At 42.1% G+C, this 17,207-nt stretch overlaps 1 protein-coding gene across 1 annotated transcript in view; it reads right to left on the bottom strand.

Annotated features, from left to right (window-relative positions):
• LOC110486033 (nidogen-1) overlaps positions 1–17,207 on the bottom strand; it is a 69,244-nt gene that overhangs the window by 11,062 nt on the left and 40,975 nt on the right. The window contains exons 12-16 of the mRNA XM_021557343.2: positions 9,626–9,754; positions 6,778–7,014; positions 6,199–6,371; positions 5,089–5,215; positions 941–1,112 (exon numbers count right to left, since the gene is read on the bottom strand). Of these exons, the coding sequence (XP_021413018.2) occupies positions 941–1,112; positions 5,089–5,215; positions 6,199–6,371; positions 6,778–7,014; positions 9,626–9,754 (838 nt within the window). The remainder of the gene's footprint in view (positions 1–940; positions 1,113–5,088; positions 5,216–6,198; positions 6,372–6,777; positions 7,015–9,625; positions 9,755–17,207) is intronic.

Here is a 17,207-nt window from a genome sequence, read left to right as displayed (position 1 = left end):
CAAACTTCAGACGGGCCTGGACATGTACTGGCTTAAAAGCAGGAGGACACATCTGGCACTGCAGGATTTGAGTCCCTGGCGGCGTAGTGTGTTACTGATGGTAGGCTTTGTTACTTTGGTCCCAGCTCTCTGCAGGTCATTCACTAGGTCCCCCCGTGTGGTTCTGGGATTTTTGCTCACCGTTCTTGTGATCATTTTGACCCCACGGGGTGAGGTCTTGCGTGGAGCCCCAGATCGAGGGAGATTATCAGTGGTCTTGTATGTCTTCCATTTCCTAATAATTGCTCCCACAGTTGATTTCTTCAAACCAAGCTGCTTACCTATTGCAGATTCAGTCTTCCCAGCCTGGTGCAGGTCTACAATTGTGTTTCTGGTCTACAATTTTGTTTCTTGTTTCTTTGACAGCAGTTTGGAGTGTGACTGTTTGAGGTTGTGGACAGGTGTCTTTTATACTGATAACAAGTTCAAACAGGTGCCATTAATACAGGTAACGAGTGGAGGACAGAGGAGCCTCTTAAAGAAGAAGTTACAGGTCTGTGAGAGCCAGAAATCTTGCTTGTTTGTAGGTGACCAAATATTTATTTTCCACCATAATTTGCAAATAAATTCATTAAAAATCCTACAATGTGATTTTCTGGATTTTTATTTATCACTTGTCTGTCATAGTTGAAGTGTACCTATGATGAAAATTACAGGCCTCTCTCACCTTTTTAAGTGGGAGAACTTGCACAATTGGTGACTGACTAAATATTTTTTTGCCCCACTGTACCTACGTGCTATCTAAACCATGAAAAGGCTAACCTGACAGATTCGCTAGCAAAATCATTCTAGGCCTTAGCGGTTAAGGACAATATATATTCAGCACAAAGAATTAACTGCTCATTTAATCGCAAATTTGCATCAAAGGAATCAAAGTCAGACATTGTCCAAAGACACGTACCCATAGGAGGGGTCAGCGACGATGGGCCGGGGGTTGACCAGGTCGGTGTCAAAGAGAACACGGCGCTGGCTTCCGTCCAGTTTGGCCACCTCAATCCTGTCCTTCATGGAGTCCGTCCAGAACATTAACCGGGCCAGGTGGTCGATAGCCAAACCCTCTGGGCTCTCCAGGTCTAAGGAAGAGAAAAGGAGGATATCATTACGCCTAGATCAGACAGAAACTACAGATTTTCTATGAGGGTCATCAGGGATGGAATTTAAGGATTTTGAGCACTGGCCCGCCAGGCGAATAGACCGCAATTCCTACAAGCCCGGGTCCAAAATCTGTGGGACATTTAAGAAGAAGAAAATCACTAGCCAGCGAGCTAGTTGGGCACATTTTCTACAAGCCCGATATGAAAAACACTATCCTTAGGTTATGTTTATTTCCATTCCTGGGAGTTATACACTACATGACCAAAAGTATGCTCATCGAACATCTCATTCCAAAATCATGGACATGAATATGGCGTTGGTGCCCCCATTGCTGCTTTAAAAGACTCCACTGTTCTGGGAAGGTTTTCCACTAGATTTTGGAACATTGCTTGCTTCCGTTCAGCCACAAGAGAATTAGTGAGGTCGGGCACTGATGTTGGGTGATTAGAGCTGGTTGGCGTTCCAATTCATCCCTAAGCCATTCGATGTGGTTGAGTTCAGGGCTCTGTGCAGGCCAGTCAAGTTCTTCCACACCAATCTCAAAAATGAATTTCAGTATGGACCTTTTTTTCACCTTTATTTAACCAGGTGTGCCAGTTGTGAACAAGTTCTCATTTACAACTGCGACCTGGCCAAGATAAAGCAAAGTAGTGCGACAAAAACAACACAGAGTTACCTATAAATAAACATACAGTCGATAACACAAAAGAAAAGAAAAATTGAAAAATCTATGTACAGTGTGTGCAAATGTAGAAGAGTAGGGAGGTAGGCAATAAATAGGCCCTAGAGGCAAAAATAATTACAATTTAGCATTAATACTGGAGTGATAGATGTGCAGATGATGCTATGCAAGTAGAGATACTGTGGTGCAAAAGAGCAAGAGGGTAAGTAATAATATGGGGATGAGGTAGTCGGGTGTGCTATTTACAGATTGGCTTTGTACAGGTACAGTGATCGGTAAACTGCTCAGGCAGCTGATGCTTAAAGTTAGAGAGGGAGATATAAGACTCTAGCTTCAGATATTTTTGCAATTCGTTCCAGTCAGCAGAGAACTGTAAGGAAAGGCGGCCAAAGGAAGTGTTGGCTTTGGGGATGACCAGTGCAATATACCTGCTGGAGCGCATGCTACGGGTGGGTGTTGCTATGGTGACCAGTGAGCTGAGATAAGACGGGGCTTTACCTAGCAAAGACTTATAGATGACCTGGAGCCAGTGAGTTTGGTGACGGATATGTAGTGAGGGCCAGCCAATGAGAGCATACAGGTCGCAGTGGTGGGTGGTATATGGGGCTTTGGTGATAAAACGGATGGCACTGTGATAGACTGCATCCAGTTTGCAGAGTAGAGTGTTGGGGGCTATTTTGTAAATGACATCGCCGAAGTCAAGGATTGGTAGGATAGTCAGTTTTACGAGGCTATGTTTGGCAGCATGAGTGAAGGAGGCTTTGTTGCGAAATAGGAAGATGATTCTAGATGTATTTTTGGATTGGAGATGCTTAATATGAGTCTGGAAGGAGAGTTTACAGTCTAACCAGACACCTTAGGTATTTGTAGTTGTCCCCATATTCTAGGTCAGAACCGTCCAGAGTAGTTATGCTAGTCAGGCGGGAGGGTGTGGGCAGTTGAAGAGCATGCACTTGGTTATACTAGCATTTAGATTTACTAGCACCATTCTCTGTGCATGGGGGCATTGTCATGCTGAAACAGGAAAGGGCCTTCCCCAAACTTTGCCACAACGTTGGAAGCACAGAATCGTCTAGCATGTCATTGTATGCTGTTGTATGCTTCACTGGAACTAAGAGGCCTAGCCTGAACCATGAAAAACAGCCCCAGACCATCATTCCTCCTCCACCAAACTTTACAGTTGGCACTATGCATTTAGGCGGGTACTTGTCCATCAGGACTGCCAGATGGTGAAAAATGATTCCTCACTCCAGAGAACGCATTTTCACTGCTCCAGAGTCCAATGGTGGCGAGCTTTACACCACTCCAGCCGACGCTTGGCATTGCGCATGGTGATCTTAGGCTTGTATGCAGCTGCTCGGCCATGGAAACCCATTTCTTGAAGTTCCTTAACGAACAGTTCTTGTGCTGACGTTGCTTCCAGGGGCAGTTTGGAACTCGGTAGTGAGTGTTACATGCAATGTGTTTCAGCACTTGGCGTTCCCGTTCTGTGAGCTTGTGTGGCCTACCGCTTTGCAGCTTAGCCATTGTTGTAACTAGAGCTGACCGGGGCAGCTCTAGCAGGGCAGACATTTGACTTACTTGTTGGAAAGCAGTGGTGTAAAGTACTTAAGGAAAAATAATTTAAAGTACTACTTAAGTCATTTTTGGGGGTATCTGTACTTTACTATGTATATTTTTGACTACTTTTACCTTACTACATTCCTTAAGAAAATATTGTACTTTTTACTCCATACATTTTCCTTGACACCCAAAAGTACTTGTTACATTTTGAATGCTTAGCAGGACAGGAAAATAGTCAAAATCACGCACTTATCAACCGAACGTCCCTGGTCATCCCTACTGCCTCTTATCTGGCGGACACACTGAACCAACGTGCTTCGTTTGTAAATTATGTCTGAATGTTGGAGTGTGTCTGTGGCTTTCTGTAAATTAAAAAAACAAGAAAATGGTGCCATCTGGTTTACTCAATATAAGGAATTTGAAATAATTTATACTTCTACTTTTGATACTTAAGTATATTTTAAACCAAAAACTTTTATACTTTTACTCAAGTAGAATTTTACTGGGTGACTTTTACTTTTACTTGAGTCATTTTCTATTAAGGTATCTTTACCTTTACTCAAGTATGATAGTTGGGTACTTTTTCCACCACTGTTGGAAAGGTGGCATCCTATGACGGTGCCATATTAAGTCACTTAGCTCTTCAGTAATGCCATTCTACTGGCAATGTTTGTCTATGGAGATTGCATGGCCGTGTGCCCAATTTTATGCACCTGTCAGCAACGGGTGTGGCTGAAATTGCCAAATCCACTAATTTGAATTGGTGCCCACATACTTTTGGATATATAGTGTACATGTCACGCCCTGACCTGAGTATTCTTTGTTTTCTTTATTTTTCTTTATTGTTTTGGTTAGGTCAGGGTGTGACATGGGTGATGTATGTGGTTTTTGTACTGTCTAGGGGTTTTGTAGGTTTATGGGGTTGTTTACCATCTAGGTGTTAATATATGTCTATGGTTGCCTAGATTGGTTCTCAAATAGAGGCAGGTGTTTATCGTTGTCTCTTATTGGGAACCATATTTAGGCAGCCATTTTCTTTGGGTATTTTGTGGGTTATTATCTATGTCTATGTGAAGTTGCATGTTTGCACTCAGTGTTTATAGCGGTCACGGTCATTTTGATATTTTGTTTGTTTAGTGTACTTCGTGTTTTTTTCATCTATCATTAAAAGGATGTATTCACATCACGCTGCGCTTTGGTCTCCTCAGTACGACGTTCGTGACAGTACATTGAAAGACTACCAAGACAATGGATCACAATCCGTCATTTGTCTGTGTTGTTTCACACATGTCAAAAGATGAAATTGATGGAACTTTTGTTTTTTGTTTACACATTATACTATATTTCATGAATAAGCCTTTATAAAGGCACACATAAGTCAATTATGAAAAATCCATGAGAAATAAAACATGATAAATGAATGAATGAATGAAAAGTTAACTATTATCATTCTTGATGCGTTTCATGGACCAGGCTAGCTAGGTTTGAGCTGATCTCAGACCAGTGTACCGCTCACCTGTTGTGACGAGAGAGATTGTGTCTCCTCCCTCCAGACTGGCCTGAGACCTGTGTACTAAAGCGGTTGTGACGAGAGAAATTGTGTCTTTTTCCTACAGGCTGACCTCAGACCTGTGAACAGCTCACCTTTTGTAACGAGAGAGATAGTGTCTCTGCCGTCCAGACTGGCCTGAGACCTGTGTACTGCTCACCTGTTGTGACAAGAGAGATGGTGTCTCCTCCCTCTAGGCTGGCCTTGCTGATGGAGGGCCCTGTGATGTCTGTCCAGTACACCGTCTTCTCCACACAGTCGTAGGCCACAGCGATCGCCACTCTGTCCTGGGAGCAACACATAGAGACAGAGGGTTTTATTGATTTATGGTTTATTTAGATCGGGACAGATACAAAACACATTGACACATTGAATAGACCAATTATCCAATACACTTGGCACCATAGTAGTGTGTAGCTGGCCTGGTACAACAACAAAAAATCCTTGTGTTTTCCCTTAACTGCCAATTGGAAACCATTCTAGCGTCAGAATATAGGATGTCACACACTCACTCAATGGAGCCCCTGTTTACACCAAGAGAACATTGCAGTAATGTTATAAATGTTTTTTTTATCAAGATTGTCAAATTTATGTTGCAAGCAGAACAGGAAGTACTTTAATAGAGTTAATATCTCGCCCCACTCATTTCAGATGGGGTTCAACCAAATGACATAAGAAATACACAATGTTACATTACATTTCAAAATGGCAGAATGCGGTTAGCCAAACAATTGAAGCATTTATGGGGAATCCCTCTGTTCTGCCAGACCATTCCACGCTAGTGAGAAGAAAGAAGAAAAGCCTGAGGACGAGTATGGATGGCCGACTCACACAATCAGGAGATTGTTCAAGTGGCATTTGGGACATTCCAGAGAGTGGGTACGTGGACCCACGACACCCATCAACGCACTCTCAGTCCGGCTAAAGGAAACATCTGACATGCGAGGAAGAGATGATCAAGAAAAAACTATTTTCATTCAACCTAAGACTGGGGGTCTTAGAAGACAGCTCTGGCCATCTGGTGAGCGGCCATCTTGACAAGGCGTGGTAGGCCAGGGCTTACAGAGGAGTGAGTTACTGACAGAGTGAATCACTCACTCGAGAAGAGAGTGAGTGAGTGAGTGAAAGTTTGTGAGTCAATATGTAACTTCCCACAGTGCTTATAGCAAGTGCTGTGCAGTGCTTGACTGAATGACTGACTAACAAACTGACTGGCTGTCTGACTGAGATAATGTAAGGTGAGTTGAGGTGCGTCAATGTGGAGCCTCACAGGCAGGTGCAGCAGGGCTTTGGCCTCCCCTTTGTTCATGCTGTATCCGTCCAGGGGGATTTGCTCGATCTTCCCGCTCTGGGCAAAGAGCAGGTGGGTCCCTGGGGCCACAGGAGAGACATCCGGCCTGGTGGTGGGTCCGATCGGGGGAGGAATAACTCCCCGGTCAATACCTGTCAAGGAAGGACAACTGAAGTTACATTGTCATTTCCCACTGGGCACAGACGTCCTATCAACGTCTAGTTTTGATTTGCATATGATTGAGTTTTCAACTAACCTAAATTAAATGTGAAATCAACAAAACGTTCAACCATGCCATTGAATTTAGGTTAAAAGTTACTGATTTAATGTCATCACATATAACTTTTTTGTTGAAATGACGTGGAAACAATGTTAATTCAACTAGTATGTGCCCAGTGGGTTCCTAATGTATTTTTATTTAGCATGCTGGTGCAAATGTTGAGTGTAATGGAATAGACATGAGTGCTATGAGTGCATGAATATGTTGAATATGAATATTAAAAGGTACAAGCCAAGGATGACCAATCGCCCCCTCCGTCTTTTGAGGCAGTCACTCACACAAAGGTCTTTGGCCGGGGCCAGTTCTAGTGTTGGGAATCTCCTGACCATTGCCGTCCACACACCAGCACTGCCCAATGCTACCGTGGCACTGGGTGGGCTCGTAGGCACCATGCTGGTCGCAGGTAGGACCGTACTGACTGACGGCGGGGCGTGGGCGGAAGAAGGAAAACGAGCCTGTGTTGGAGGAGACCTGGATGCTTTCTCTGTCTCGCTCGCACTGCGTCTTCTCATGCTCTGGAATAAAAACAGAAAGATGACACGAGAGAAGTAACAAAAGAAATAGAGGAAATGAAGAAAATAAAAATGATCCTACATGTCTTTTAGAAAGGTTTCTAAGAAATTGCTCTTTCTTTTTAAAGCGCTGTATAGCTTTGGTTTTAATATAATCTCCTTACTGTATGACATCGCACACGGCAGTTCAAAACTAAAGTTACTTGCCCACTACTAATGTGGATAACATGGAATAAGGAGAGAGCCGATGAGCATATGATTTAAATGTAGAATCATTTTTGCAGTCACGTAAATCAGACATAGGGGACACGGTGACATCTGGAATGTAGTGTCTCGCTGAAAGACTTATCCCCAGGGTATCTGTCCGGTTAACCACAGACTAGTCATAACAATCTCAAACAGCCGCAACATACAATCTGCGCTTTGCAACAACGTCTGGCCGCAGCAATCAACAAAAGCCACCAAAAAAAAGACAACTAGTCAACGATGGGAACGGTTGTCTCTGAGGAAAGGTTGTCTCTGAGGAGGAGATCAACGCAGTCTTTGTCAGATGGTCGTCAACTGTCGAGATGCGAGGAAGACAACCAGGACAACTCTCACAGGGTCCAGATGCTACAGTGTATACTACAAGTACAAGTTCAGACAAAGGAGGACAAAATGATGCCCCCTTTTCAGACAGGTTGTACAAAATATGACAAAACTGTGGAGGCAGAGGAGAAAAGGCTATAATTAGCGTGGTGGAGTACATACACGCAGTTGACACCTGGATTGGACTTGAACAAAGAGGCAACAGCTGAGAAAGATGCCAACTCGCAAACAACCCAAGGTACATGACATGAAAGCTGCAGCCTATAGAAAAATAATGGAACACTTGAATACACATGGCCTAAATTCCCAAACATACAGTGGTGAGTTGAATCAAAAAGAAAATGTATTGGTTGTTAAAAGTGATACTTTTTCCTATTACTTCAGTTGTTGTTGTTTATTAAATGTTTAAATTCCTGGTTGTAACTCCAGGGCATCTTTATCTTTATGTTCAACTAAATTGGACTATTGACCCTGGGCAAAAGTAGTGCAATATATAGGCTATTAGGGACGCAACCCAGGAGTCTGTATTCAGGAGTGTGGCTCTATTCCAGCACATCTATGTGACATGTTCCAGGCCTTTGGCCCTAATTGCATGGAGAATGAGTAGCTATGTTGGTCTTTCTCGGTGGGGATTGTATGTTATCTATCAACACCAACCTTGATTGTATCAACACCAACCTCCCTTTCCATTCCTGTATCCTCCCTACGTAACATCTGTGTGTTGTTATACCCATCCCCGCACAGGAAGGCTGCACAGTGTCAAATGGCAACTTTTAAATGTCATTCAAAGGGGGGAGGGAAGAGGGGGACATGTGGTCAAGGCACACCAGAAACCAACAGACACTCAGTTCAGAGTGAGTTTCAGAATCCCGAAGCAAACGAATACGCACACACCCTTCATACATCCTCCCTCCCCCTAACAGTTCCATATTTTAGCACGCAGTCTCATAGAATCCTATATCAGTCTTATGGAAGTACACTCTGTTCCGGCCTTCGCCTCAATCCACGTTCTACCATGCTGGGAGCATTCCACACAACACTAACTTAGCGAACAGACCTCCATTAGTAAAAATGCACTGTATATACTGTTAAGTCCACTATGGCTTGTGTTGACGTTCAATATAAACAGTTTGTCTCTGGTGTATTATGCTTTCCTTTGATGACAAATCTGTCTCGCTCCGCCGCCTGGACTCTCCCCCTCCCTCTCCCTCTAAACCAAACTATACAGTTAGGAGCTTCACATGTTCCAACTGTTGGCACTAAGACAGAAGAAGTATAACTAAGGCGAATCCTAACATTTTGAGGGGAAGAAGATGGCTGATCAGAGCTCAAACTATACCCATTGAATGTACAGTATTTACATACTTCCGGGACGTAGCCATATAATTTAGAGGTTCTTTCTGAATGCATGCATCTTGCCTTCCCTTGCACATTTTAGACTACACTGCCTCTGGCTGCTGTTTAACTTATAAGTATCAGTAGCCTTGTCTGAGACAAAATGGCCCATAGGGTAGGAGCCTATATCCTGTTTCTGCAGCATGAGGCAGCTTAATGTACACACCCTGTCCATTTCCTTAAAGGGCCAATCTGCACATCACAACTTGTAAATGTCTCATGAACTTATTTCAACTGCCGTACACCATCAGAACCCAAGATATAAGCTTATTTTACTCCAATGTTTTTAAAACATTGTAATTGTAAACAAACAATGTATATCTTTAAAACATGGGTAAAACTATCATTTTGATGTCATAGAAGGTCAGTTCTTGCATCCATAGCTCCATCTATACATTTGAGAATGGTTACATTTCTCCAGTCCCATCCCTGAGCTATTTACCAAAACACTTGCCGGGTGTCAACTTTGTTATTGTTTTGAACTGCAGATTCACCCATTTTTAGAGTTGTTGGTATGACTTGACCAGGGATCAAACTTCTGTTTGGTTCCAAATGAAGAAGAACTCCTCTTATACAACTTGGGGTTTGAAGATGTGATTTATTTACACCAAAAAGCACAGGGGTTACCTACCCGGGGAGCCAGGAGTACACTGGAAGCCGTCACCATGGAAACCAGGGCGGCACTGACAGGTGAAGGAGCCCTGAGAGTTATAACAGACGGCGTCCCGGTGACAGCGACCTTGCTCACACTCTTCAATGTCTGTGTGTGAAACAACAGTCAATGAGAAACAATAGGGACACAGATGCTAAGTTCAACTGAAAATAAGGTATCAACATATTTAAATATATAGCTGAAATATACAGTCAATAGGAATGTGAATATGAAATCCTGCAATGGAAATATACAAAAAAATACACATTCATATGTATTGGTATTGCACTACACCTTTAAAAAGTATCTAAATCTGAAACATACATTCATGACATGTCACATCCTGTGTTATATAGGGAAAGAAACATCATTATTTCGATAATAAAAACACATTGTGAAGTTTAGCGTTTGATAGGGACAAAGAGACCATTCTTTGGATACAACTTGGATGTAACACACCCAGCTCACTACCCCGACCTCTGAAGTATATCTCTGAGGCCAACCAATGAAAAAGGAGTTCTCCAAATTCTACAAGCACATATGGAAATTCCTACAGCTTTCGTTTGGTGGCGGGCCAAGTCACAGTGTACGAGGGACCATAAGAAATACAGGGATGGATGGATGAATAAAACGCATGACCAACGAGCTCCCCAGCTGTAGGGCCGGGTTGTGTTTGCATTTCCTGTCCAGGTGCACACATTTCCTCTCGCAGGGGCCTCCGTGTGGGTGCATTACAACGAGAAGGACTCAGAGGGTTCAATCTAGAGAGACCCAGTGGAGAGTTTAGAGAGAAGACATAGTCTGTTTTTTTTTTAAGCTGAAGGGTTTGTGTGTTTCTGTGGTGTCTGAGGGGGTTCTGAGAAAGGCAAAAGACAACTTTATTTGTCATGTTGGACAGTAAAGTACACTATTCGAATACGGCCTAGTAACTAGACAAGTTCTACAAAGGCAAGTCTAGACATATCTGAAGTAACCAATGGGGAGGGGGGTCATACTCAGACAATCAGAGAAGGGACATATTATTGTGGCCCTGGTAGCACAAAATAATCAAAGGTTTGGTGGACCACCGTGTGTGTGTTTCAGGGGAAGGGGGTGTATCTGATCTCCATCACCTAGGACTTGACAATGGTTAATCAAATCTCCCCTTTTTGCTCAATTTTGCATGCCTTCTCAAACAGCTGCAACTGTATATGCGTTCGTAAATCATGTCCTTTCTTGAGTTGGGATCAGGGAAGGAACAACTGTTGAGCATCTGAGCTTATGGTTGTTTGTGGGGGAAAGGGGTTTAGTGAGTGAGTGAGTGAGTGTGCGTGTGTGTGTGTGTGTGTGTGTGTGTGTGTGTGTGTGTGTGTGTGTGTGTGTGTGTGTGTGTGTGTGTGTGTGTGTGTGTGTGTGTGTCCATCTGTTGCTAGGGGGTAATGATGTAAGGGACAATATAAGATTAATCACAATAATGGTTTGCTAAAATAATAATTGCTTCCCAAAAATGAAATTTTTGTAATGGCAATCCTGGTTATAGGTAACAATCCTGGTTATAGGTAACAATCCTGGTTATAGGTAACAATCCTTTGCATGAACTTCCTACATTATTACGCATGTTATTTGTTAATTATGGAAATTAAGATATGCTGGATTTTTATATTTTAATAGCAATATATAATGCAAATTGAGGTGAGGGCAATGGAAATGCTTTTGGCGGTTGATCTGTTTCTGTTCTGTGGGTGGCACTGTGTGCTCTTTTCCAAGGATGGGTCCCGGTCTCTCCAGGACCATGGGATCCAGGGGGTCAGGGGTGGTCTGCCGATCATTGAGATGACAACCCACCTTGGGATGGGGCGGGGTTTTAGCGGGTGGGAATAGTGGGGAACAATTGGAGGTTTACTTAGTAGCAATGCAAATATCATGGTATATGGACACTCAATCATCATGTTACTTTTCAATGGTGAGTTTACAAACATATATTATGATAAATAGATTTGAAACTTGCATCTCACTATGGTAAATGGTGAAAAACGTATAGCCAGATATAATTGTAATGGCTTAGTAGATAATGAGAAAATATCATCAGTATTTACCTGGCGAAAAAAAAAAGAGAAGTAATATAATATACACTGCTCAAAAAAATAAAGGGAACACTTAAACAACACAATGTAACTCCAAGTCAATCACACTTCTGTGAAATCAAACTGTCCACTTAGGAAGCAACACTGATTGACAATAAATTTCACATGCTGTTGTGCAAATGGAATAGACAACAGGTGGAAATTATAGGCATTTAGCAAGACAACCGCAATAAAGGAGTGGTTCTGCGGGTGGTGACCAGGCCACTTCTCAGTTCCTATGCTTCCTGGCTGATGTTTTGGTCACTTTTGAATGCTGGCGGTGCTTTCACTCTAGTGGTAGCATGAGACGGAGTCTACAACCCACACAAGTGGCTCAGCTGGTGCAGCTCATCCAGGATGGCACATCAATGCGAGCTGTGGCAAGAAGGTTTGCTGTGTCTGTCAGCGTAGTGTCCAGAGCATGGAGGCGCTACCAAGAGACAGGCCAGTACATCAGGAAATGTGGAGGAGGCCGTAGGAGGGCAACAACCCAGCAGCAGGACCGCTACCTCCGCCTTTGTGCAAGGAGGAGCAGGAGGAGCACTGCCAGAGCCCTGCAAAATGACCTCCAGCAGGCCACAAATCTGCTCAAACGGTCAGAAACAGACTCCATGAGGGTGGTATGAGGGCCCGACGACAACAGGTGGGGGTTGTGCTTACAGCCCAACACCGTGCAGGACGTTTGGCATTTGCCAGAGAACACCAAGATTGACAAATTTTCCACTGGCGCCCTGTGCTCATCACAGATGAAAGCAGGTTCACACTGAGCACGTGACAGACATGACAGAGTCTGGAGACGCTGTGGAGAACGTTCTGCTGCCTGCAACATCCTCCAGCATGACCGGTTTGGCGGTGGGTCAATCATGGTGTGGGGTGGATTTCTTTGGGGGGCCGCACAGCCCTCCATGTGCTCGACAGAGGTAGCCTGACTGCCATTAGGTACCGAGATGAGATCCTCAGACCCCTTGTGAGACCATATGCTGGTGCGGTTGGCCCTGGGTTCAATGCTAGACCTCATGTGGCTGGAGTGTGTCAGCAGTTCCTGCAAGAGGAAGGCATTGATGGCATTGACTGGCCCGCCCGTTCCCCAGACCTGAATCCAATTGAGCACATCTGGGACATCATGGGGCGGCAGGGTAGTCTCGTGGTTAGAGCATTGGACTAGCAACTGGAAGGTTGCAAGTTCAAACCCCCGAGCTGACAAGGTACAAATCTGTCGTTCTGCCCCCGAACAGGCAGTTAACCCACTGTTCCCAGGCCGTCATTGAAAATAAGAATTTGTTCTTAACTGACTTGCCTGGTTAAATAAAGGTAAAATAAAATGTCTCGCTCCATCCACCAATGCCACGTTGCATCACAGACTGTCCAGGAGTTGGCGGATGCTTTAGTCCAGGTCTGGGAGGAGATCCCTCAGGAGACCATCCGCCACCTCATCAGGAGCATGCCCAGGCGTTGTAGGGAGGTCATACAGGCACGTGGAGGCCACACACACTACTGAGCCTCATTTTGACTTGTTTTAAGGACATTACATCAAAGTTGGATCAGCCTGTAGTGTAGTTTTCCACTTTAATTTTGAGTGTGACTCCAAATCCAGACCTCCATGGGTTGATAAATTTGATTTCCATTGATAATTTTTGTGTGATTTTGTTGTCAGCACATTCAACTATGTAAAGAAAGAAAAAAAGTATTTAATAAGATTATTTCATTCATTCAGATCTAGGATGTGTTATTTTAATGTTCCCTTTATTTTTTTGAGCAGTGTATATTTTTTACAGGAAACTCATTCAACAATTTCAGATGAAGTTGTGTGGAAAAAGGACTGGGGGGGCGAAATGTATTTCTCCCATGGGCAAAGTAATTCAAAAGGGGTGATGAAATTCATTTACAGTAATTTTGATCCGAATATGTAAATTGTCCAAACAGATAGATGGATGATTTTAAATATGTTATTTGACCATAAACAGATATGGCTCATTAACCTACATGGTCCAAATATTGATGATCCACGCTTCTTTGAAAATATATATAATGATTTATCAACTCTACAAGCAATATGAGACTATTATTATGGCGAGAGATAATAATACGGATTTAAATACCTCTATGGACCATAAAGGAAATCCCACTACAAACTATCACCTGCATGCACATAAGGAAATCACAAATGTCATGGAAATATTGGAACTCGTGGATATATGGAGGCTTAAATGTCCTGACCTAGTGTATTATACATGGCAGAGGCTCAATGAAGCTAGTCGTCTTGACTACATTCTTATGTCATGTCTCTGGCACCAAAAGTTTAAAATGTGTTGTTAGGGGACAGAATGCGGTCGGACATCAAATAATTGGCTTATACTGTATATTACTTACAGAATTTACACATGAGCGAGGATATTGGTAATTTTATCAAACCCTATTGGATGATAACTTGTTTTTAACTAGGACAGAACAATGAATAAAGTTTACATACACTCAATTAGTATTTGGTAGCGTTGCCTTTAAATTGTTTAACTTGGGTCAAATGTTTCGGGTAGCCTTCCACAAGCTTCCCACAATAAGTTGGGTGAATCTGACAGAGCTGGTTAAACTGAGTCAGGTTTGTAAGGCCTCCTTGCTCGCACAAGCTTTTTCAGTTCAGCCCACACAGGTCAGGGCTTTGTGATGGCCACTCCAATACCTTGACTTTGTTGTCCTTAAGCCATTTTGCCACAACTTTGGAAGTATGCTTGGGGTCATTGTCCATTTGGAAGACCCATTTGCGAGAAAGCTTTAACTTCCTGACTGATGTCTTGAGATGTTTCTTCAATATATCCACATAATTTTCCTTCCTCATGGAGCCATCTATTTTGTGAAATGCGCCAGTCCCTCCTGCAGCAAAGCACCCCCACAACATGATGCTGCCACCCCCGTGCTTCGCGGTTGGGATGGTGTTCTTCGGCCTGCAAGCATCCCCCTTTTTCCTCCAAGCATAATGATGGTCATGATGGCCAAACAGTTCTATTTCTGTTTCATTAGACCAGAGGACAATTCTCCAAAAAGTACGATCTTTGTCCCCATGTGCAGTTGCAAACCGTAGTCTGGCTTTTTATGGCGGTTTTGGAGCAGTGGCTTCTTCCTTGCCTTTCAGGTTATGTCGATATAGGACTCGTTTTACTGTGGATAGATACTTTTGCACCTGTTTCCTCCAGCATCTTCACAAGGTCCTTTGCTGTTGTTCTGGGATTGATTTGCACTTTTTTGCACCAAAGTACGTTCATCTCTAGGAGACAGAATGCGTCTCCTTCCTAATACTTGCGTACTATTGTTTGTACAGATGAATGTGGTACCTTCAGGTGTTTGGAAACTGCTCCCAAGGATGAACCAGACTTGTGGAGGTCTACAATTATTTTGAGGTCTTGGCTGATTTCTTTAGATTTTCCCATGATGTCAAGCAAAGAGGCACTGGGTTTCAAGGTAGGACTTTAAATACATCCACAGGTACACCTCCAATTGACTCAAATTATGTCAATTAGACTATCAGAAGCTTCTAAAGCCATGACATTATTTTCTGGAATTTTCCAAGCTGTTTAATGGCACAGTCAACTTAGTGTATGTAAACTTCTGAACCACAGGAATTCTGATACAGTGAATTATAAGTGAAATAACCTGTCTGGAAACAATTGTTGGAAAAATGACTTGTACCATGCACAAAGTAGATGTCCTAACCGACTTGCCAAAGCTATAGTTTGTTAACAAGAAATTTGTGGAGTGGTTGAAAAATGAGTTTTAATGACTCCAACCTAAGTGTATGTAAACCCAAGGACTTCAACTGGAGGTACAGCTAATTCCCTTATTGTGTGGCACACTTTTAAATGTGCCTATAGAGGCCATGCAATTCAGTACTCATCTCTAAAACAAAATAAATGTAGGTCAAAAGAGTCCATATTAACAAAGGAAATGGAAGGACTAACAGTACAGATAGATAGCAATAAAAACTGTTCCATGGAGGCTCATAATAAGTTATTGGGAAAAACAAAAATAAATGGAGGAACTTATTCAAGAAAGATCAAGTGTAACATATTATTAAAAAAATAAAGCGAACTGGATGGAATATGGGGAAAATTCACCAAATTATTTTTTAATCTTCAACATAGAAATGCTACCAAAAATAATTTACTGAAACTTGCTACAAATGACCGAGTCACCCACGACTCACCAAACAATATTTTGAAAGAGGAAGTAAAGTACTTTAAGCATTTGTTTTAGTTTCAGTCTCCTACATCTCTACTAACCAAAGTTAATTGTATGATTCAAAAATATATATAATGTAAAATTAACAGCTGTACAGAAAAACTCACGTAAAGGCCAAATTACAGAGGAAGAACTTTTTGATTCAAGTGTTTTAGTCCGGGAAAACTCCAGGGTTGGATGGCATTCCAGTGGAGGTATACCAAACCTTTTTTGATATACTCAGAGGACTGTTTTTAGCATGTTTTAACCACTCCTATATAAATGGTAGATTATCAGACACTAAATAAGAAGTAATAAGAATAATTATTACTGAAACAGGATCCAAGTGGTAAATATAAAGATCCAGTCCAGTTAAAAAATTGGAGGCCTCTTACACTTCAGTGTTGTGAAGCAAATTCTTGGCCAAAATACATAGCGCATAGAATTAAAAAGGTATTGTCGGATTATAATTAATCCTAATCAGAAAGTTTTTTTTTTACATGGACGATACATTGGAGATAATGTAAGACAAGTACTGGAAACAATAGAACACTATGAAATATCTGGGAAACCAGGCCTGGTATTCATAGCTGACTTTGAAAAGGCATTTGATAAAGTACGATTGGAGTTTATATATAAATGCCTAAAATATTTCAATTTTGGAGAATCTCTTATAAAACAGGATTAAGGTTATGTATAGTAACCCCAGCTGTAAAATAGTAAATAATGGCTACTTCTCAAAAAGTTTTAAACTGTCAAGAGGAATAAAACAAGGTTGTCTACTATCGGCATAACTATTTATTATTGCCATTGAAATGTTAGCTGTTAAAATCAGATCCAACAATAATATCAAGGGGTTAGAAATCCAGGGCTTAAAAACAAAGGTGTCATTGTACGCTGATGATTCATGGTTTCTTTTAAATCCACAATTTGGATCACTCCACAGCCTCATAGAGGATTCTAGATACTTTTTCTAACCTCTGGATTACAACCAAATTATGATAAGCGTACTAAACTCAGCAAAAAAAGAAACGTCCCTTTCAGGACCGTGACTTTCAAAGCTAATTCCTAAAAATAAAAAAAATTCATTCATTTAAAAAAAATCATTCATTTTAAAGGGTTTAAATCAATCAATCAAATTTATTTAGAAAGCCCTCCTTTCATCAGCTGATGTCACAAAGTGCTGTACAGAAACCCAGCATAAAACCCCAAACAGCAAGCAATGCAGGTGTAGAAGCACGGTGGCTAGG

The sequence above is a fragment of the Oncorhynchus mykiss genome, chromosome 13 (assembly GCF_013265735.2).
Source record: "Oncorhynchus mykiss isolate Arlee chromosome 13, USDA_OmykA_1.1, whole genome shotgun sequence".
NCBI classification, from domain to species: Eukaryota; Metazoa; Chordata; class Actinopteri; order Salmoniformes; family Salmonidae; genus Oncorhynchus; species Oncorhynchus mykiss.
Note: the sequence above shows the minus strand (reverse complement) of the source record. Positions and strands in the feature narration are given on the sequence as shown.